Source organism: Bos grunniens, chromosome 8 (genome assembly GCF_055505025.1).
Source record: "Bos grunniens cultivar Pamir isolate PY7600 chromosome 8, Bosgru_T2T1.0, whole genome shotgun sequence".
Classification (NCBI taxonomy): Eukaryota; Metazoa; Chordata; class Mammalia; order Artiodactyla; family Bovidae; genus Bos; species Bos grunniens.
Genome location: NC_141172.1, coordinates 61,394,755 through 61,413,475, shown reverse-complemented (window position 1 = coordinate 61,413,475; position 18,721 = coordinate 61,394,755). Strand labels below are relative to the sequence as shown.

At 41.6% G+C, this 18,721-nt stretch overlaps 2 protein-coding genes across 19 annotated transcripts in view; one reads left to right on the top strand and one right to left on the bottom strand.

Annotated features, from left to right (window-relative positions):
- The window catches only part of NCBP1 (nuclear cap binding protein subunit 1), a 38,615-nt gene extending 24,302 nt beyond the window's left edge, over window positions 1-14,313 (bottom strand). For 2 of the 4 annotated variants that reach the window (XM_086415988.1, XM_086415990.1), the window contains exons 1-6: window positions 13,994-14,313; window positions 5,306-5,394; window positions 4,617-4,746; window positions 2,681-2,837; window positions 537-644; window positions 69-190 (exon numbers count right to left, since the gene is read on the bottom strand). In XM_086415988.1, the coding sequence (XP_086272114.1) occupies window positions 69-190; window positions 537-644; window positions 2,681-2,740 (290 nt within the window). In that variant the 5' untranslated portion in view covers window positions 2,741-2,837; window positions 4,617-4,746; window positions 5,306-5,394; window positions 13,994-14,313. The remainder of the gene's footprint in view (window positions 1-68; window positions 191-536; window positions 645-2,680; window positions 2,838-4,616; window positions 4,747-5,305; window positions 5,395-13,993) is intronic. The other 2 variants (XM_086415987.1, XM_086415989.1) reach the window with 1 other exon arrangement.
- Window positions 14,314-14,383: 70 nt separating this feature from the next.
- Window positions 14,384-18,721, top strand: part of TSTD2 (thiosulfate sulfurtransferase like domain containing 2) — a 29,157-nt gene continuing 24,819 nt past the window's right edge. For 7 of the 15 annotated variants that reach the window (XM_086415998.1, XM_086415996.1, XM_086416004.1 and 4 more), the window contains exon 1: window positions 14,384-14,508. The gene's annotated coding sequence lies outside the window, so the exon portion shown is untranslated. Of the gene's footprint in view, window positions 14,634-18,721 lie in introns of all 15 variants that reach the window. The other 8 variants (XM_086416002.1, XM_086415997.1, XM_086415995.1 and 5 more) reach the window with 2 other exon arrangements.

Below are 18,721 nucleotides of genomic sequence, written 5' to 3'. Positions count from 1 at the left end.
TAAAACAGAATTCCCTGGGCAAAACCTTAAGGGGACACAAAACCATTACCATGCTGCTGTGCCCTTACTTAAGATAGCTTTCAGTGCTGGCAAAGATTCGGTCCATCTCTGCATCTTTCTTTTCATACAATTCCTTTCCAACCCAGGGCAAGGACGACAGAAACGCATACACGTACCAATCCCGCCGCACCTGAGGAAGTTTTTAAAAGGTGCCTTTAAGATAGGTGCTAGTGAAGTTTCATTCACGTCATATTTATTCCTGAATGAAATCCTATGGACACTATTTAATAGGGCTAATGAAGACGGCTCATTCAGAGCATTTTCAGATATATTAGTTTTAATCTTATTAGGCAGAATCATTTAACTAATATACATATGTCATGAGGATCGACCATTATGCCAGTTGGCTTAACTTTCAGGTATTAAAAATTCATAATGTAATATCTATTAATCTGTTTTTGTTTTTTGCTAAAGGGCTATTAGTGAAAAATTCCTCATAGCATATGAATGAAATTCAGCACAAGGGGTTTTCTTACCTGAGGCACATCTTCTTCCTGAGTTACACTTACAAAATTTTCAAACATAGCAACCATTGATGGGGCAGCAATGACATGACAATTCACAAGATCAGATAGAAAACGGACCTATTGGGGAAAGCAATTTCTATTAAATCTAAATGTCCTTTATAATATTTATAACACAAGCATTTTGCCCAAGGACCAAATCTAGACCACTACCTGTTTTTTAAGGAACCTGTAAATTAAGAATGGTGTTTTAGATATTTAAAGGCTTGGAATAAACCAAAATAATATTTTGATTCCTACAAATTATATGAAATTAAATTTCAGTGTCCACAAATCAATTGTTACAGAGCCACACTCATTTGTTTACATGTAGTCTTTGGCTGCTTTTGTGCTCTAACAGCAGAGCTGAGAAGTTGTTAAAAGAGACTATATGAAGGACAGGAATCCACATGTACAGCTTTACATTTATACTAGCCTAGGAAGTCAAAGTGAAAGTCGCTCAGTTGTGTCTGACTCTTTGCAACCCCATGGACTATACACAGTCCATGGAATTCTTTAGGCCAGAATAATGGATCCCTTCTCCAGGGGATCTTCCCAACCCAGGGATTGAACTCAGGTCTCCCGCATTGCAGGCAGATTCTTTACCAGCTGAGCTACAAGGGAAGTCCACTAGACTAGGAACCTAAACTGTAATATTCTAGCTACTACAACCAATAATCTTTTTTGTTTGGTTGTGAAAATTCTTCACTGGACCACAGAAATGGAAACGAACAAAAATTTATTGGGTGTACTCTGTGTGCCACTGCTAAGCACTATTAAAGTCTCTGTCAAATGGGAGCTCACAGACTAGTGGGACGTGCAAATCTTGACCCAAAAGGATGACTCGTATACTAGAAGATAAAGAAAAGAGTGCTCTAGAAACAGGGATAAAGGGAGTAGGGGAAAACATCATAAAGCAGGTAACAATCAAACTAGGTCATGAAAAATCAGTAAAGTATCCTCAACTGGAGAGGCTTCTAAACAGAGAGGTTCAAACACAAGGTGTGTTCAGGGACCCACAAGCAATTCTGATAGAGCTGGGAATATATGGAAGGCAAAGAGAAACAGACAGGGGCAACCATGACAGGTCAAGCTTAATGAAGTTTGAACTTAATCTTATAGTCTAATCAGTGTACAACTCTTTTGATTGTATATTCAGTAGAAAAGAATTTGACCACGTACCTTCAACATGCACATATATTTATTCCTAATATACTGAGGCCCACTGTCTATACATATTAATAAGGCTGTCAGTCTCTATGTTACATATTAATAAAGCTTAATTCCATATCCATTTAGGAAGGCATGAACTACACTAGAGGCCCTGGAGACAGAGGAGAAGGGACAGACTGGAGAGAAATTTATGAGGTAGAACCGACAGGGCTTGGGGACTGCTTAGAGTATGACAGGGCAAAGGGAAGACAAAAATCAATGCTCAGGTTTTTGGGCAGCTATCCAGTAAATACCAGCCACTTGTGTGGGTTGGGGTGAGGACTGAGAAAAGGAGGTATGAATAATGTATTAATTTAGGGATTAACTTTCAGGCAAGACACCTTAGGGCTATCTAGGAAGTATCTGGAACATAGGTCTGGAGCTCAGGGGAAATGTTGAAGCAGGAGTTAAAACTATAGTGGGGAGGGGGCAGTCATCAAAATAAATAGTTTACAAACCTATGAGAGAGAATGGGAATGCTTTAAAAGAGAATATTTGAAAAAAAGTGAAGTGAGGACAGAATTCTGAGAAACACAGAAATTTAAAAGGGGCAGAGGAAGCTGACCCAGAAAAAGGAGCCTGAGAAATAAAACACAGGTGGCAGCAGGAGGTCCTGAAAAAAGTGGTGCAGCAGCAACCAAGAGCTAAGAAGTGTAAAGCATCGTTTATTATAAGGAGGTCAACCTGGATTTAGAGTTAAAAGAAGCCGTATCACTGGATTGGTAATGAGCTCTGTATCTTTAAGAAGAATGGTTTCAAAAGGGCAGCTGTTATGGGTGAGTGGAGAACTGTATTTCAAGAGAAAAGATAAATTATTTGGTTGTAGCTTACCTCTCTACTCCATTCCGACACTAAGTTCATAACATACCAAAAACTTCTCAGAAGTCAAAAAGCCAAAAACTTACCAAATATACAGCTTCATTATAATTGTTTGATTTCAATGATTCTTTCAGTTGGCGAATCATGGCTTCTACAAATTCTCCACCAAAGTTGTAATTCCTGGCATTCAGTAGTCCAACTAATGTTGTATAAATGGTCAACTTCTCAGGTAACAGACGTGCACTGATTTCAGAAGCCAGTATGACAATAAGATCGAAACACAACATTAAGTTGCTGAATTTTATACAATTTTTTAATCATTTTATTAACTTTAGAAAAGCAATACATTTAACTATTATTTTAAAACTACTTCGAAAAAGGCATAAATATTGAAAAGAGTTGTAGACAGAGCTACCTCAATTTTTTCACTTTGATTCTATCAGTTAATCCTAGGGTTAACAAAATAAAACACTCTAACTGTGAAGTCATCAAACTAAAATAGACAAAACTCTAGACTAGCTTTTCTTCCAATATGCTTAGTAGAATCAAATGGTAGATTTACAGAAAATGGTTTCTGTGGTAAAATACCTGAGAATTGTTGAATGAAACAAGTTTTTTTTTAATACAGAATCATTAAGGGGGAGACAGAGCAATCAACATTTCTAAACTCAGCTGACCAAATGTCATGGGATCAGAATTCCACTTTGAGAAACACTATTCTAGTTTCTTATAAAAAGTTCAGAACTAATGCCAGGTCCTATTAAACTGCTGAATTTTTAACACAGTACTCTAATATAGTAAAATTTCTTTACATCTCAATTTGCTTACTCAAGTGTGTTAATTTTCATTAAAATATTTGAAAAGTAGAGGATCACAGTAATAAATTTTGAAAAAAAGCAAATGTTGATCCCTAATTTAGGCAGCCTTTAGCAATTAGCTAAAAAAGAAAAGCAAATGGGAACTCATGATCATTCAGATTCTCTTAACATTTTTTGCATTTTCCCAAGGTTCCTAGCAGTGTTAGGGACAATTCAGGCTTAAAAAAAATACTTGCACTGATAGTAACCATTCTCCTCAACCCATCCTCACCTCAAAGTCATGGCTTCCAGAGTTTAAACATGAATCTACTCCATTCCAATAAATGCTTTCAGAACCGAAAGAATCTATGGATAACTATAGCCAAGTTAGTTTTCTTAGTAGTTTCCTAGTGTGAGGACATGTCTTCCTGAATATTAATTGGATTCCTTCAAAAAACTGTATCTGAATTTATTTATAGTTTATGAGAAGTTAAAAATCGACCTATAGTTTCAATCTGTGTGTATATTTGTAAATTTAAAAACTGAGTTGTAGGCAATTTAAGACAAAAACAATGTTTTAAAATAACTGAAATAACAATGAAGTCACTTTCATAATGAAGACTCTTTTATCCAGAAACCATAGCTACTTCTCTGCAAAGCAGACAGTTTAGAGTAACCACTGTCTACTTGAGTGATAAGAAGTCTGGATTGCTAATTCCACTGTTGCGAGAGACTGTTTCATGATCTCACATGAGACTTTCCCACACTAATGGCCTTACAAATTAAGTGCTGAAACTCATTCTAGCTAACCTAACTCAGAGAAAGATTATGCCTATTATGTCACAGCTCCAAAAGCATCTTCAGCCTTCTAGAAGGGCTATTACTTGAGTGACTGACTAGTTCTCAAATTTGTTTGATATTACTGATTAAAAATATAAATTAAACTCTATCATATACATTTAATTGTATGTGCTTAAAAGAAGATTGCTAAACGTGAAGTTGTCTGCTTTCTCACTTAAAAGCAGTCAACTCAAATGAGTCTAAGGATCCAAGAAACAAAAAAAAATGCTCAATTTTCATGCTATTTATCTCTCAGAGTTCACCAAAGGGCCAAAGTTCATTTAATTTGACAAATTCCCCATGGAATGAAACTAGATGACATATGGAACATAAACACATCTTCTGAACATTCCCAAGCATTTAAGAGTAGATAATACATTATCACCTGGATTCATAAATCTTTTGTATACATACACTGTACAAAGAAGCCTTAAGATCTTGCTCTTGTAGTTAGGAAGATCAGCTTCCAAAACACCAGCCAAGCCTTCTAGGTTGCTCTCCAAAGAGCAGGCACTCTGTAGAGGATAGGATAGCATATTAAATACCTGTCAGGTAACCAGCAATTAGTGCATTAAAATTTTCCAGGTGATGATAAAAAAGTTACACACAAGGCACCCTGACAGTTTAGTATAAATAAATTCTGGTTGTTATTATTCTTTAGAAAACCCCATAAAGAAAACAAATGAAATTTAAAAAGCAGCGTAGCAAGTATTAGATGTGGGAGAACATCCCAGGCTCTGTCTACTGATACTTTTCTAATGAATTCACTCATTATATGACTGGGCAAACTACCTCAAGTATCCAGAACTTACTCGGTCTTCATTTGCAAATTGAGCAGACTGCTTTCTAAGGTCTCCTCTAAGACTTAAATTCTATGAAAATTACTAAAAACATGTAACTCTCAACTATCTGCATTCCAAAGCTTTTAATATGCCTCTACTTTGGGATGTAGATGCATGGCCATACAAACTTTGACCATAAGTTAGAACATCAAGTTTTCAGATGCAGAAATTAATCAAGCACAGTCAATTAACACTCTAAGCCCATCACAATCTGTACCTATTTTGATCATACCTTTTCTCCTACTTTGCATATTAAAGATTCCAAGTGATCTTCAGTTTCATTTGCATCAGAGGTCTTTCTCCTTTTGTGAGGTTGTCCCCCTGTTTCAAGAATGTAAAAAAGTGAACATTACAGGATGACTCTGTTACCAAAAACTTTAACTTTTTAATGCTATAATCTCTTTTCTACCTGAAGCCCTACTGTTTATGCACAGCAGAAGCGCTTAGTAACTCAGACAAGGCTAGATACAACCAATAAACAAGGCTAGACACAACCAACAGTCTCCATACCCTGGGGCATCATAACTCCGAGAGGCATTAAGTTTTGTGAGAAAAGTGTCCCCACAGAACTATGCAATGCAGCAGCCCTGTCCATTTCTTGGATAGGTAGCAAAGGTGCCCGTATCATGCTAGTCACTAGCAGTGAGAAAACTCCCTATAACACGCATCAATGGCTATTCCCATTCATTAAGGGCTTAACTTGAGTTATTTAATCACCCTCAGTTGCTCGTTCCTAAAACCTGTCAGTGTTAGTAGTACTCATTATTCTAATAATGAAAATTATGTAAACTGATGAAATATGGGTATAAAAACCAAGTTGAACATTTTGCAAAGATCTGATGAGGGGGTAAGCTTTTGTTTAAAAACAAAAGAGGAGGAAACTTCAAATGATGGGAAAGGAAGCATAAAATATTAGGACTAGTTTTACAAAAGTTTCAGAGCTCTTAAGTCATCAATTAATAGTTTTGGTTCTATAGACCACAGAGGCACTAGGGTCTGGTTTATCCCAAACAATGAGAATTACAATCAGCAGACATACTCAAAGAAATGTCCTGAGCATGATATCAAACAATTGGTGGGGAAGAAAGTACACGATTATCATCCTTAAGTACCGGATGATCTATCATTTAGTCTTGGTGTTAGCAATCTCTTACCATTTTGTCTAAAACTTCAATACTCCTACCTCACATTCTTTTATAGAATCTCATAAGGCTGAAAAAATTTCAAATACTAGTGTTAAATACAGAGAAGGCAATGGCACCCCACTCCAGTACTCTTGCCTGTAAAATCCCATGGACTGGTAGGCTGCAGTCCATGGGGTCACTAAGAGTCGGATGCAACTGAGCGGTTTCACTTAAACTTTTCACTTTCATGCACTGGAGAAGGCAATGGCAACCCACTCCAGCGTTCTTGCCTGGAGAATCCCAGGGACAGGGGGAGCCCGGTGGGCTGCCGTCTATGGGGTCGCACAGAGTCAGACACGACTGAAGCAACTGAGCAGCAGCAGTAGCAGCAGTGGTAAATACGAAAGATGATGCTGTTGCTACACACAGTGTGGGCCACTCTCCCAATATAATTCAATTTTTCACTTCCACCAATTAAATTATTAGGACAGCAAGCAGACAAGCAAGCAATAATCTGTAACTCTACCAGGGATCAGTATTAATAATGAAAATCTGCAGATACAGGGTCACCCAGAGCGACTTCACTTTCACTTTTCACTTTCATGCATTGGAGAAGGAAATGGCAACCCACTCCAGTGTTCTTGCCTGGAGAATCCCAGGGACGGCGGGGCCTGGTGGGCTGCCGTCTATGGGGTCACACAGAGTCGGACACGACTGAAGCGACTTAGCAGCAGCAGGACCAAGTTATATTTTTAATCTCCAGACTTGTACAGCCAGAGGAACTGAACCATTTTTAGAGTTCCCAACTACTTACTTACCACTGGAACATCTAACAGTGAAAAAAAACCCAATGATTTCCATAAAACACAGCACCTGGCTATTATAACATGGGATGTTAAAAGCTTTTCCAATGTCCGACATGATCTTCAGGTACCTACCACCCGAACACAAGCTGAATAAAAGAAGCAAAACGCAAAGGAGAAAAAGAAAGATATATCTGTCCGAATGCAGTGTTCCAAAGAATATCAAGTAGAGAGAAGAAAGCCTTCCAAAGTGATCAATGCAAAGAAACAGAGGAAAACAAGAGAATGGGAAAGACTAGAGATCTCTTCAAGAAAATTAGAGATGCCAAGGGAACATTTCATGCAAAGATGGGCACAATAAAGGACAGAAACGGTATGAACGTAACAGAAGCAGAAGATATTAAGAAGAGGTGGCAAGAATACATAGAAGAACTATACAAAAAAGATCTTAATGCCTCAGATAACCACCATAGTGGAAGTGATGAAATTCCAGCTGAGCTATTTCAAATCCTAAAAGATGATGCTGTGAAAGTGCTGCACTCAATATGCCAGCAAATTCTGAAAACTCAGCAGTGGCCACAGGACCGGAAAAGGTCAGTTTTCATTCCAATCCCAAAGAAAGGCAATGCCAAAGAATGCTCAAACTATTGCACAATTGCACTCATCTCATACGCTAGCAAAATAATGCTCAAAATTCTTCAAGCTAGTCTTCAACAGTATGTGAACCAAGAATTTCCAGAAGCTCAAGCTAGATTTAGAAAAGGCAGAGGAACCAGAGATCAAATTGCCAACATTCGTTGGATCATAGAAAAAGCAAGGGAATTCTAGAAAAACATCTACTTCTGCTTTATTGACTTTGTGTGGATCACAACAAACTGTGGAAAATTCTTAAAGAGATGGGAATACCAGACCACCTTACCTGTCTCCTGAGAAATCTGTATGCAGGTCAAGAAGCAATAGTTAGAACTGGACTGGAACAACAAAATGGTTCCAAATCGGGAAAAGAGTATGTCAAGGCTGTATATTGTCACCCTGCTTACTTAACTTATATGCAGAGTACATCATGCAAAATGCCAGGCTGAATGAAGCACAAGCTGGAATCAATATTGCCAGGATTAATATCAATAATTTCCGATACACAGATGATACCACCCTTATGCCAGAAAGCAAAGAAGAACTAAAGAGCCTCTTGATGAAAGTCAAAGAGGAGACTGAAAAAGCTGGCTTAAAACTCAACATTCAGAAAACTAAGATCATGGCATCCGGTCTCATCACTTCATGGCAAATACATGGGGAAACAATGGAAACAGTGAGAGACTTTATTTTCTTGGGCTCCAAAATCACTGCAGATGATGACTACAGCCATGAAATCAAAAGACACTTGCTCCTTGGAAGAAAAGCTATGACAAACCTAGACAGAATATTAAAAAGCAGAGACATTACTTTGCCAACAAAGGTCCATCTAGTCAAAGCTATGGTTTTTCCAGTAGTCATGTCTGGATGTGAGAGCTGGACTATAAAGCTGAGCACCGAAGAATTGATGCTTTTGAACTGTGGTGTTGGAGAAGACTCTTGAGAGTCCCTTGGACTGCAAGGAGATCCAACCAGTCCATCCTAATGGAAATCAGTCCTGAATATTCGTTGGAAGATTGATGTTGAAGCTGAAACCTCAGTATTTTGGCCACCTGATGTAAAGAACTGACTCACTAGAAAAGACCCTGATGCTGGGAAAGATTGAAGGCAGGAGGAAAAGGGCACGACAGAGGATGAGATGGTTGGATGGCATCACCGACTCAATGGATATGAGTCTGAGCAAGCTCTGAGAGTTGGTAATGGACAGGGAAGCCTGGCATGCTGTGTTCCATGGGGTCACAAAGAGTCAGACAGGACTGAGTGACTGAACTGATTACCACCTAGATAGAATCAGTGTTATAAAAGGCCACAGGGCAAAACACTGTGTGCTTTGACTGCCCAACCCCTCAGTGATCATTGCTGCTGCTAAGTCGCTTCAGTTGTGTCCGTCTCTGTGCGACCCCATAGGCGGCAGCCCTCCAGGCTCCCCCGTCCCTGGGATTCTCCAGGCAAGAACACTGGAGTGGGTTGTCATTTCCTTCTCCAATGCATGAAAGTGAAAAGTGAAAGTGAGGTCGCTCAGTCGTGTCTGACTCTTAGCGACCCCATGGACTGCAGCCTACCAGGTTCCTCCATCCATGGGAGTTTCCAGGCAAGAGTACTGGAGTGGGTGCCAAGTAATCACTGAATATAGTTTAGAAGGGATAATGTCAAAAAAAAAAAAAATACAACAAGCATGCAACATAACTGTTGCAACATATTCCTGAAGACACCTGTCCATGTAAAGATGTGGACATGTGCAGTATCATGGTATCAGTGACCCTGAGTCTCTAGTATACATCAAGCTGAAGGCACAGAATCTGCATAAAGGTTTCACCACCCAAAGAGCCAAACCCAACACAAAAGGACTTCTATTTTCAGAATTCATTCACTGAAAAAAATTGCATATCTGAAGGAACATTTACATAAGCTATCAGCCAGGACATTAAAATAGCCGTATCCAAGAGCAATGGTTCTCAACTAGGTTGGATTTTGTCCCCCAGGAGCCACTTGGCAATCTCTGGAGACATTTTTAGCTGTCACACGGGGGAAGTGCTACTGGCCTCCAGTGGGCAGAGGCCAGGGATTCTACTAAACATACCACAGTGCAGAGAACAACTCCCACCAACAAAGAATAATCCAGCGCAAAATGGCAGCAGTGCTCATGATGAGTAACTCTGTTCTAGGAAGCAGAATATACTCAATGTTCTTCAGAATCAGACTCCAGTAAGGTTAGGAGAATGCAGATGCTACAAAACGACTGAATCAGAACAGTTTTTTTTTTCCTTTTAAACCTTAACCATTGTCCATTTCTTTCTGGCCCATCTACTTTGCTAACTCACATCCCACCTCCAAGCCATCTCTAAACTAACCATCCAGCTGGCCTGTTTTCAAGTCAGTTTAGAATCATACCCCAGACTTTAAAGCAGCCTCCTAGGCACTCTTGTAAGACTGGACAGAAGAAAATACTGACGTGGGGAGAGAAGGCAGGATTTTTGAAGAAAAACTAGAAAATACAAGTATTCAGTCCTATCTCTGAACTGCAACCCTTCTTTCCTCTCTTCTTCCTACTTTTAGTATGTTTGAAGAATAAGAGGCACAAAGTGTTAAGAAGTAGAAGATGCCCGACTCTCAGCTGACACTGGAGAGACTGTAAGGGGGAGGAGGACTTAACAGACACCAGGTGAACTCACACACGGTAACAGGATACTGAGCTCAAGAGAGCGTGGGCAAGATCACAGGCAGGGAGAATAAAAACTTTAAGAATAAAATCTGTGCAATCAGCTGAATATTTTCACCTATCCTCAAGAAAATATACCTAAGGTAGTTCACAAAAGAAGAACAGATTTTATATTAACAAGTACCTAAGTAGAAGTTTTACAGTGGAAATTAAAGTTACACATTAGCACTTCATTCTGACACCCTTGGTTAGTATAGAAGAGAGAAGGAAGTCTCTATTAAAACCCATCAGAAAAAATCTGAACAAGCTGAGTAATTTTCCCCCCCGTAAGGTGATCCTAATTCTATATGGATACATTATACTACATATTTTATATCCTTATTTAGAATTTACATGCATTACAAAAAATTTTAGACCCACAAAGTGGAAACAAAAACCAACTAATGTGAAAGAGAAAGTAAAAAAAACCAACAAGAGAAAAGGGAAAAGTAAAGTACCTTGATCCTGCAGATTTAAAACAGAGGTATAATAGTCACTTCTGAAACAAACTATACTCTTCCTCAGAGTAACAAATCCCTGCACTTCTATTTATTTTTTTCTATAGTTAAGTATCAATTTTAAAAAAGAGTCACATTCTAAAAGGTAAGGATCTAATACTAAGTAGCTTAAAAGGGACTAACATGGGGTTTGGGGCCAAGGTTATGGACAATATAAATACTTTCTTACAAGAATAAAACAATACATTGAACAGCTACTGTATGCATATCCAAAATAATTGAAAAGCTTCAGATATTCTTAAAAAGAGTCTAGAAAGGAGTTAGTTTTAGCACTGAACCAGTATCCACACACATTTATTTCCATTTTCATTGTCTATAAATCCACCTCCAGGTGAACTTCATTGGTATAGCCTTGGATCCTGGACTCTGAAGTCTCAACAGATACAGTTTTAAGTTGTATCTGTGAGCTGATCCTCCCTTACCTCTCTGACCTCATCTCCTACAACTCTCCCCCTTTCTCACTCTACTACAGCAACACTGACCTTCTGGCTGTTTGAAGATGACAGGACTATTCTAGCCTTAAGGCCTTGGAACTCAAAAGTTCCCTTTGCTTAGACTACTGCCTTCCCCCACTTTTTAATTAATCAAATGTAAATATACCCTCACCTCCTGCAGGTTTTTGATCAGATGCCATTCTCAGTGAGGCCTTCACTGACAAACCAATACAAAACAGCAACTCCTCCCCAACAAGAGCCTTACCCTCTTTAACTGGTTTTATTTTTCTCCACAGTACTTAACACCATATGATACACTATATTTACTTGATTGTTCTCTGCCTGTAAAAGGGAGACTGCACCTTTTATCATCCACTGCTGTACTGCCAGGAGTTAGAACTGTGCCTGGCACTGTTAAATATTTGTTGAATGAATTACTGTGTCTAGTCAAACACGTGGAGAGTCATGGCAGTTAGGGACTGGTAAGAGCTGACAATAATCCAGAAATGCTTAGGTGCATCTATTTTACACAACAATAATTTGGCCTATTTTAAAATAGCCTTCTATAATACTTAAGTTTTCAAAATTTCTGATTTAAAAAAAATTTAGTAGGCATTTAACCAAAAGAAAGTTTTCTAAAATATTTGACTCAGATCACCATTTAGAATAAACCCTAGCTGATGATTACCCAAATTGTGGCAATTTACGAAAGCTCCAGACTTGGTGTAGTATCTAAGAGGGGTTATAAACTGCCCTTCAACTACTAAATTATTTATAGTAAACGCTGCTTAATTAACTCCTTATTTTATTTTGTTTTGTCTTTATTTATTCTGAGATTCCTGCAGCAAGACCCAAATGGACAGTGATTTAGCTGCCAGAAACTAACTCCTAAGAACGTTATACCAGCATCCCAATAACCAAAGCAAAAGTTGTTTTTCTACAAATTTACATCCAATTCTCCAGGATGCCCCTTGGAAAGATTTTCTCTCCCTTTAGGGACACCTTAGAAAGGAGAAGATGAAAGAATAGAGAAAGCATGAGAAGAACAAAGACAATGGGAAGAACTTTAAAAGACCTAAGTTCTCCAAATCCCAAGTGATGACTTCTAGGAGATTAAGTTAACTAATCAGATACAAAGCACATGAAAACTATTTTCTGTGCCCTGTATGTACATTATGTTGTGTTTAATAAAAATCAAAAATACAGCATAGTAAGACCTGTGTAATGTAACTCTCGACTTGCTTTCACTGGTATCCGGGCACTGCTAATGCTGTCTCCATGTTAATTACACTAAAACTGTAGACCTCAGGTGTGAAGTGATAAGGCTGGGGTAGAATATCCTCCCAAGCCAAGCTCCAGGAGAAATCTGATACACTATTAAAACTAAGTGGGGGACATCCCTGGTGGACCTGTGATTAAGACTGCAGGCTTCCACTGCAGGGGGCACAGGTTCAATCCCTAACCCTAACTAAGATCCTTATACCACGGCCAAAAGAAAAAAAAGAAACAAAACCCAAACCAACAAACCAAACAAAAAACCTTAAATTAGTGGGATTCTGCTCCTACCCCTAAGTTACCCCAACATTCAAGGAGAGAAAAATGTCAGTGGAAAAAATTAATTCAATTTTTTTTGTTCTGTACTTTTTCTTAGAGTCACCACCTGCCAATGTTTATCAGCTCTTAAGCATTATCAGGTGATAAAATACACATCTTCATGAGCAATTAGTTACACGTGTTATCTCTCACAAAGCCGAAATGTCTGTATCATTATTTCTAAGTTACAGACTAAGGTTTAAAGAGGTAATATAACCCAGGCAAGATCACAAAGTAAACAGCAGGGTCTGGCTTTGAAAAGTCCTCTGATTCCAAAGTCTGGCCTCTTAACCACCAAACTACACTCTACTCGAAGAACAATACCCTAAACTATTAATAACAATAACTGTTAGGTTTTCAGTTTGTTGGATGTGTGTTCTTGACTGATTTTTGCAAGATAAACATCTTTTCTATTTTTAACTAGCAAAATTATTCTTGGTTTTTATTACGATGGCAACTCCATGATCCCCATGAGCGCAACCATCCAAACGGTTGATCAAAATCTCTAGGAGCTCTCCAGTTATTCTTCCGACACTCTTTATTACACAAGGGAAATATGCTTACGGTCAGCTCAAAATGTAACACAACAATCTACGTACATCTCTTTCTTAAGAGACCTCTTGGGTGTGGATAAGACACCGATTTCTTTCCCTATCGCTTGGAAGAAGGCAAGATGACGAATGACGGGTACAGGAGAAAGCTCAGATCGGGATTCAGCAGATCTCTCATCTTCTGAGTCCTTTTTAAGTGCAATTTGAGGGTCAAAACGAGACACTGGGTAGAGTGGGTCCCTAAGAAGCGGAGGCACAGACACAGACACTCTTAGCATTCCCTGCTCGGAGATGCTAAGAGCCAAATTTTGAAGAGTTCCTAGGGACCGGGGTCCACCAGGCCTCCCCGTGGCCAACGACTGAGGAACTGGGACCGGGGGAAGCAGGGGACTTTCCCAAAGTTGCCCGGCCGCACTCCCGCCGTGCCACCCCTTCTCTACGCGGCTCCCCGAACGCTCCCGGAGGAAGAAGGGCTTCCCGTCCCTTCTGTCGAGACCCGAAAACCAGGGAAGCCAAACCTCGGCCCACCTGAGGGCGGCCTCGGCGGCCGGGCTCAGGGCACTCACCATCGTTCTCGTCGCTGTGCCGCCGCCGCGACATGCCGCACGCTGGTGCTCCGCGGAGCTGAGACAGCGGTCACGAAGCGCGGCAGGAACCGTCAGGCCGCCGGCCGGTGGGCGGACAGCGGCGAGGCGCGCGGAGTGGCCGGCGCGCAGGCGCTTTCGGTCGCGGCGGCTCCCGGAAGCACAAGGCTGGATGGCTCCGCGAGCTCGGATCCAGGAGAGCCGGTTTTGGAAGCTCACCAGGCCGGTAGCTTCTGCCCCGCACGCAGCGACCCTCTCGGGTTACCTCCGCCTCTTGGCTGCTTCCTTCGCCCGCCTTCGCTGAAAGCCCTTCCGGGGCCACGCGGAGAGCACCGCCTCTTCCGCCAGGCCGAACCCCGCAGGTCCCGAGCCACGCCCGGAGGCGGGTTGTCTAGGAGGGACCCTCTAGTCCCCATCTCCACTTCAGTCCCTCTCTCGGGGCCTCCCGGGGGTTTTCCCGGCGGCCCTTTCACCAACTGCCTAACTTCCGGAGCGAGGTGCGGTACGGCGTTCCTTCCTAAATACAGGAGGGGGCTGGGAGTGCGAGGGCTGCGAGCGGTGGCAATTTCTAGGCGGAGACTGCTCGGTGAAGAGAGATCTGAGAAAGGATCAGGACGGGCGGGTACGTGCTCATCTTTCTCCCACTTCCCGGCCTTTGACGGCTGGGGAAATCTGGGCGGAGAGATTAGGCCAAGACCGGTGCGCGGGTAGAGGCCGGGGTGCGAGGCGGCTCCAGCGACCCGGGGACAGAAGGACCCTCCGAAGCGTGAGCCAGCTACTCCAGGGTTACTCTCTGGCCGTCATCTGATCTCTCGCTCCTCTGACCTGTGGTTTAGGAAAGAACGCGTGATTGCTTTAGTAACGTTTTCAATAGTTATCGGGTACCTTCATACCTGTATTTGAATATCCCTCGCTCTGACATCTCTGGTGAGCGCTGCTACTGCTGCTGCTGCTAAGTCACTTCAGTCGTGTCCGACTCTGTGTGACCCCATAGACGGCAGCCCACCAGGCTCCCCCGTCCCTGGGATTCTCCAGGCAGGAACACCGGAGTGAGCTGCCATTTCCTTCTCCAATGCATGAAAGTAAAGTCGCTCAGTCATGTCTGACCCTCAGCGACCCCATGGACTGCAGCCTACCAGGCTCCTCCGTCCATGGGATTTTCCAGACAAGAGTACTGGAGTGGGGTGCCATTGCCTTCTCCGCTGGTGAGTGCTACAGCTGCGTATCTAACTGCCTGGTCCTTCAGATCAGATCAGTCGCTCAGTCGTGTCCGACTCTTTGCGACCCCATGAATCGGAGCACGCCAGGCCTCCCTGTCCATCACCAACTCCCGGAGTTCACCCAGACTCACGTCCATCGAGTCAGTGATGCCATCCAGCCATCTCATCCTCTGTCGTCCCCTTCTCCTCTTGCCCCCAATCCCTCCCAGCATCAGTCTTTTCCAGTGAGTCAACTCCGCATGAGGTGGCCAAAGTACTGGAGTTTCAGCTTCAGCATCATTCCTTCCAAAGAAATCCCAGGGCTGATCTCCTTCAGAATGGACTGGTTGAATCTCCTTGCAGTCCAAGGGACTCTCAAGAGTCTTCTCCAACACCACAGTTCAAAAGCATCAATTCTTCGGCGATCAGCCTTCTTCACAGTCCAACTCTCACATCCATACATGACCACAGGAAAAACCATAGCCTTGACTAGACGAACCTTTGTTGGCAAAGTAATGTCTCTGCTTTTGAATATGCTTTCTAGGTTGGTCATAACTTTCCTTCCAAGGAGTAAGCGTCTTTTAATTTCATGGCTGCAGTCACCATCTGCAGTGATTTTGGAGCCCAGAAAAATAAAGTCTGACACTGTTTCCACTGTTTCCCCATCTATTTCCCATGAAGTGATGGGACCAGATGCCATGAACTTCGTCTTCTGAATGTTGAGCTTTAAGCCAACTTTTTCACTCTCCACTTTCACTTTCATCAAAAGGCTTTTTAGTTCCTCTTCACTTTCTGCCATAAGGGTGGTGTCATCTGCATATCTGAGGTTATTGATATTTCTCCTGGCAATCTTGATTCCAGCTTGTGTTTCTTCAGTCCAGTGTTTCTCATGATGTACTCTGCATATAAGTTAAATAAACAGGGTGACAATATACAGCCTTGACGAACTCCTTTTCCTATTTGGAACCAGTCTGTTGTTCCGTGTCCAGTTCTAACTGTTGCTTCCTGACCTGCATACAAATTTCTCAAGAGGCAGGTCAGGTGGTCTGGTATTCCCATCTCTTTCAGAAGTTTCCACAGTTTACTGTGATCCACACACAGTCAAAGGCTTTGGCATAGTCAATAAAGCAGAAGTAGATGTTTTTTCTGTAACTCTTTTGCTTTTTTGATGATCCAGTGGATGTTTGCAATTTGATCTCTGGTTCCTCTGCTTTTTCTAAAACCAGCTTGAACATCTGGAAGTTCACTGCTTCACTGCTGAAGCCCGGCTTGGAGAATTTTGAGCATTACTTTACTAGCGTGTGAGATGAGTGCAACTGTGCGTTAGTTTGAGCATTCTTTGGCATTGCCTTTCTTTGGGATTGGAATGAAAACTGATCTTTTCCAGTCCTGTGGCCACTGCTGAGTTTTCCAAATTTGCTGGCATATTGAGTGCAGCACTTTCACATCATCATCTTCCAGGATTTGAAATAGCTCAACTGGAATTCCATCACCTCCACTAGCTTTGTTCGTAATGATCCTTTCTAAGGCCCACTTGACTTCACATTCCAGATGTCTGGCTCTAGGTGAATGATCACACCATCATGATTGGGTTGTGAAGCTCTTTTTTGTACAATTCTTCTGTGTATTCTTGCCACCTCTTCTTAATATCTCCTGCTTCTGTTACCATATCATTTCTATCCTTTATCGAGCCCATCTTTGCATGAAATGTTCCCTTGGTATCTCTAATTTTCTTGAAGAGATCTCTAGTCTTTCCCATTCTGTTGTTTTCCTCTATTTCTTTGCATTGATCACTGAGGAAGGCTTTCTTATCTCTCCTCACTATTCTTTGGAACTCTGCATTCAGATGTTTGTATCTTTCCTTTTCTCCTTTGCTTTTCGCTTCTCTTCTTTTCACAGCTATTTGTAAGGCCTCCTCAGACAGCCATTTTGCTTTTTTGCATTTCTTTTCCATGGGGATGGTCTTCATCTCTGTCTCCTGTACAATGTCACAAACCTCCATCCATAGTTCATCAGGCACTCTATCAGATCTAGTCCATTAAATCTGTTTCTCACTTCCACTGTATAATCATAAAGGATTTAAGTCACCTGAATGTTCTTCCTTCAGTCTTACCCATTTCAGTAAATGGCACCATCCAGTCTACTGCTTAATCCAAAAACGTGGATAGGAGTCATTCTTAGGTCCTTTTCCTTCACTTCCTAAAGAACAATCTACCTGGAAACCCTGCCAGCTCTACCTTCAGAACAGATCTGAATCAGATCACGTTACTCCTTTGTTTACAGCTCTCCAATGACTTTCTATTGTAAACTCCATAACCTCTTCTACAGGGTTTTACTCTCATCACTGTATTCCAACCACTCTGACTTCCTGCACCTGCAGTAAGTCAAGCTGTTTACCACCTGAGGAATTCATACTATTTCCTTTGCCTGAAGATCTCTGCTCCTAAGTCTGCATGGATGGCTTCTTGTCTCAGTTCAAACATCAGGCCCTTAGTGAAGTCTTTCCTGGCCACCCAATCACTCTTACTTCATTCGACAAATATATTGTATATGTCATGTGCCAGGCAGTTTTCTGGATGCAGAGGTGAACAAAAGAAAACTCCTGCTTTCTTAGTGATGATGACTCATTCAGGAACCAGCAAACAATGTAATCAGGTAGTGAGTAAAAGTGGGAGAAGATGAGATTAGGGAGGTGGTAGATGGGGCTTTGTAAGGACTTTATCCTGGTACATTTAGAAGCTTTGGGAGGGCGATTGGACTTAGTTTTTAATCGTTACCTCTGAGACTTCCCTGGTGATCCAGTGGTTAAGAATCCACCTGCCATTGAGGGGACACGGGTTCCATCCCTGGTCCGGGAAGATCTCATATGCCGCGTGGGGCAACTTAATCCTGCGTAAGTTTACTGAGCTCTGAGATCTAGATCCAGCAAGCCACAACTACTGCAGCCTGGGGGCTTAGAGCCTGCGCTCCACAACAAGAGAAGGCACCACGAGGAGAAGCCCCTGCACCACAACCAGAGGGGGTCTACGTGCAGCAGCAGAGGCCTAGCACAGCTAAAAGGAAGATAAATAAAAGTTTTAAAAGTTACCTCTGTGGCTTCTACAGGAACAGGGCAGTTGGGCAACTGTAGTCATTCAGTCAAATGATGGCTTGAAGGAGGCTGGTAGTGAAGGTGGTGCATTGTGGTTGATGTGATTGTATTTCAGAAGCAGAGTTGATAAGCTTTTCAATCATCTGAAAAAATAAGGAAATGAGAATCCCAAAGTTTTTGTCTGAGTAACAGGAAGAATAGAATTGTTGTTTACTGAGGTAAGGGAGACTGAGGAGCAAGAATTTGGTTTTAATAGTTGCATTTGAACAGCTTCCTAGCTCTCACCACAGTCCTGCAGGGTAGATACTGTCATCCCCATTTTATGCTTTTGGGAACTAGAATTCAGAGAAGGTAAATATCCTGCCCAGGTTCACTTACTTGCACCCAGCTGCACCATAATCCAAAGCCCATACTTTCCCT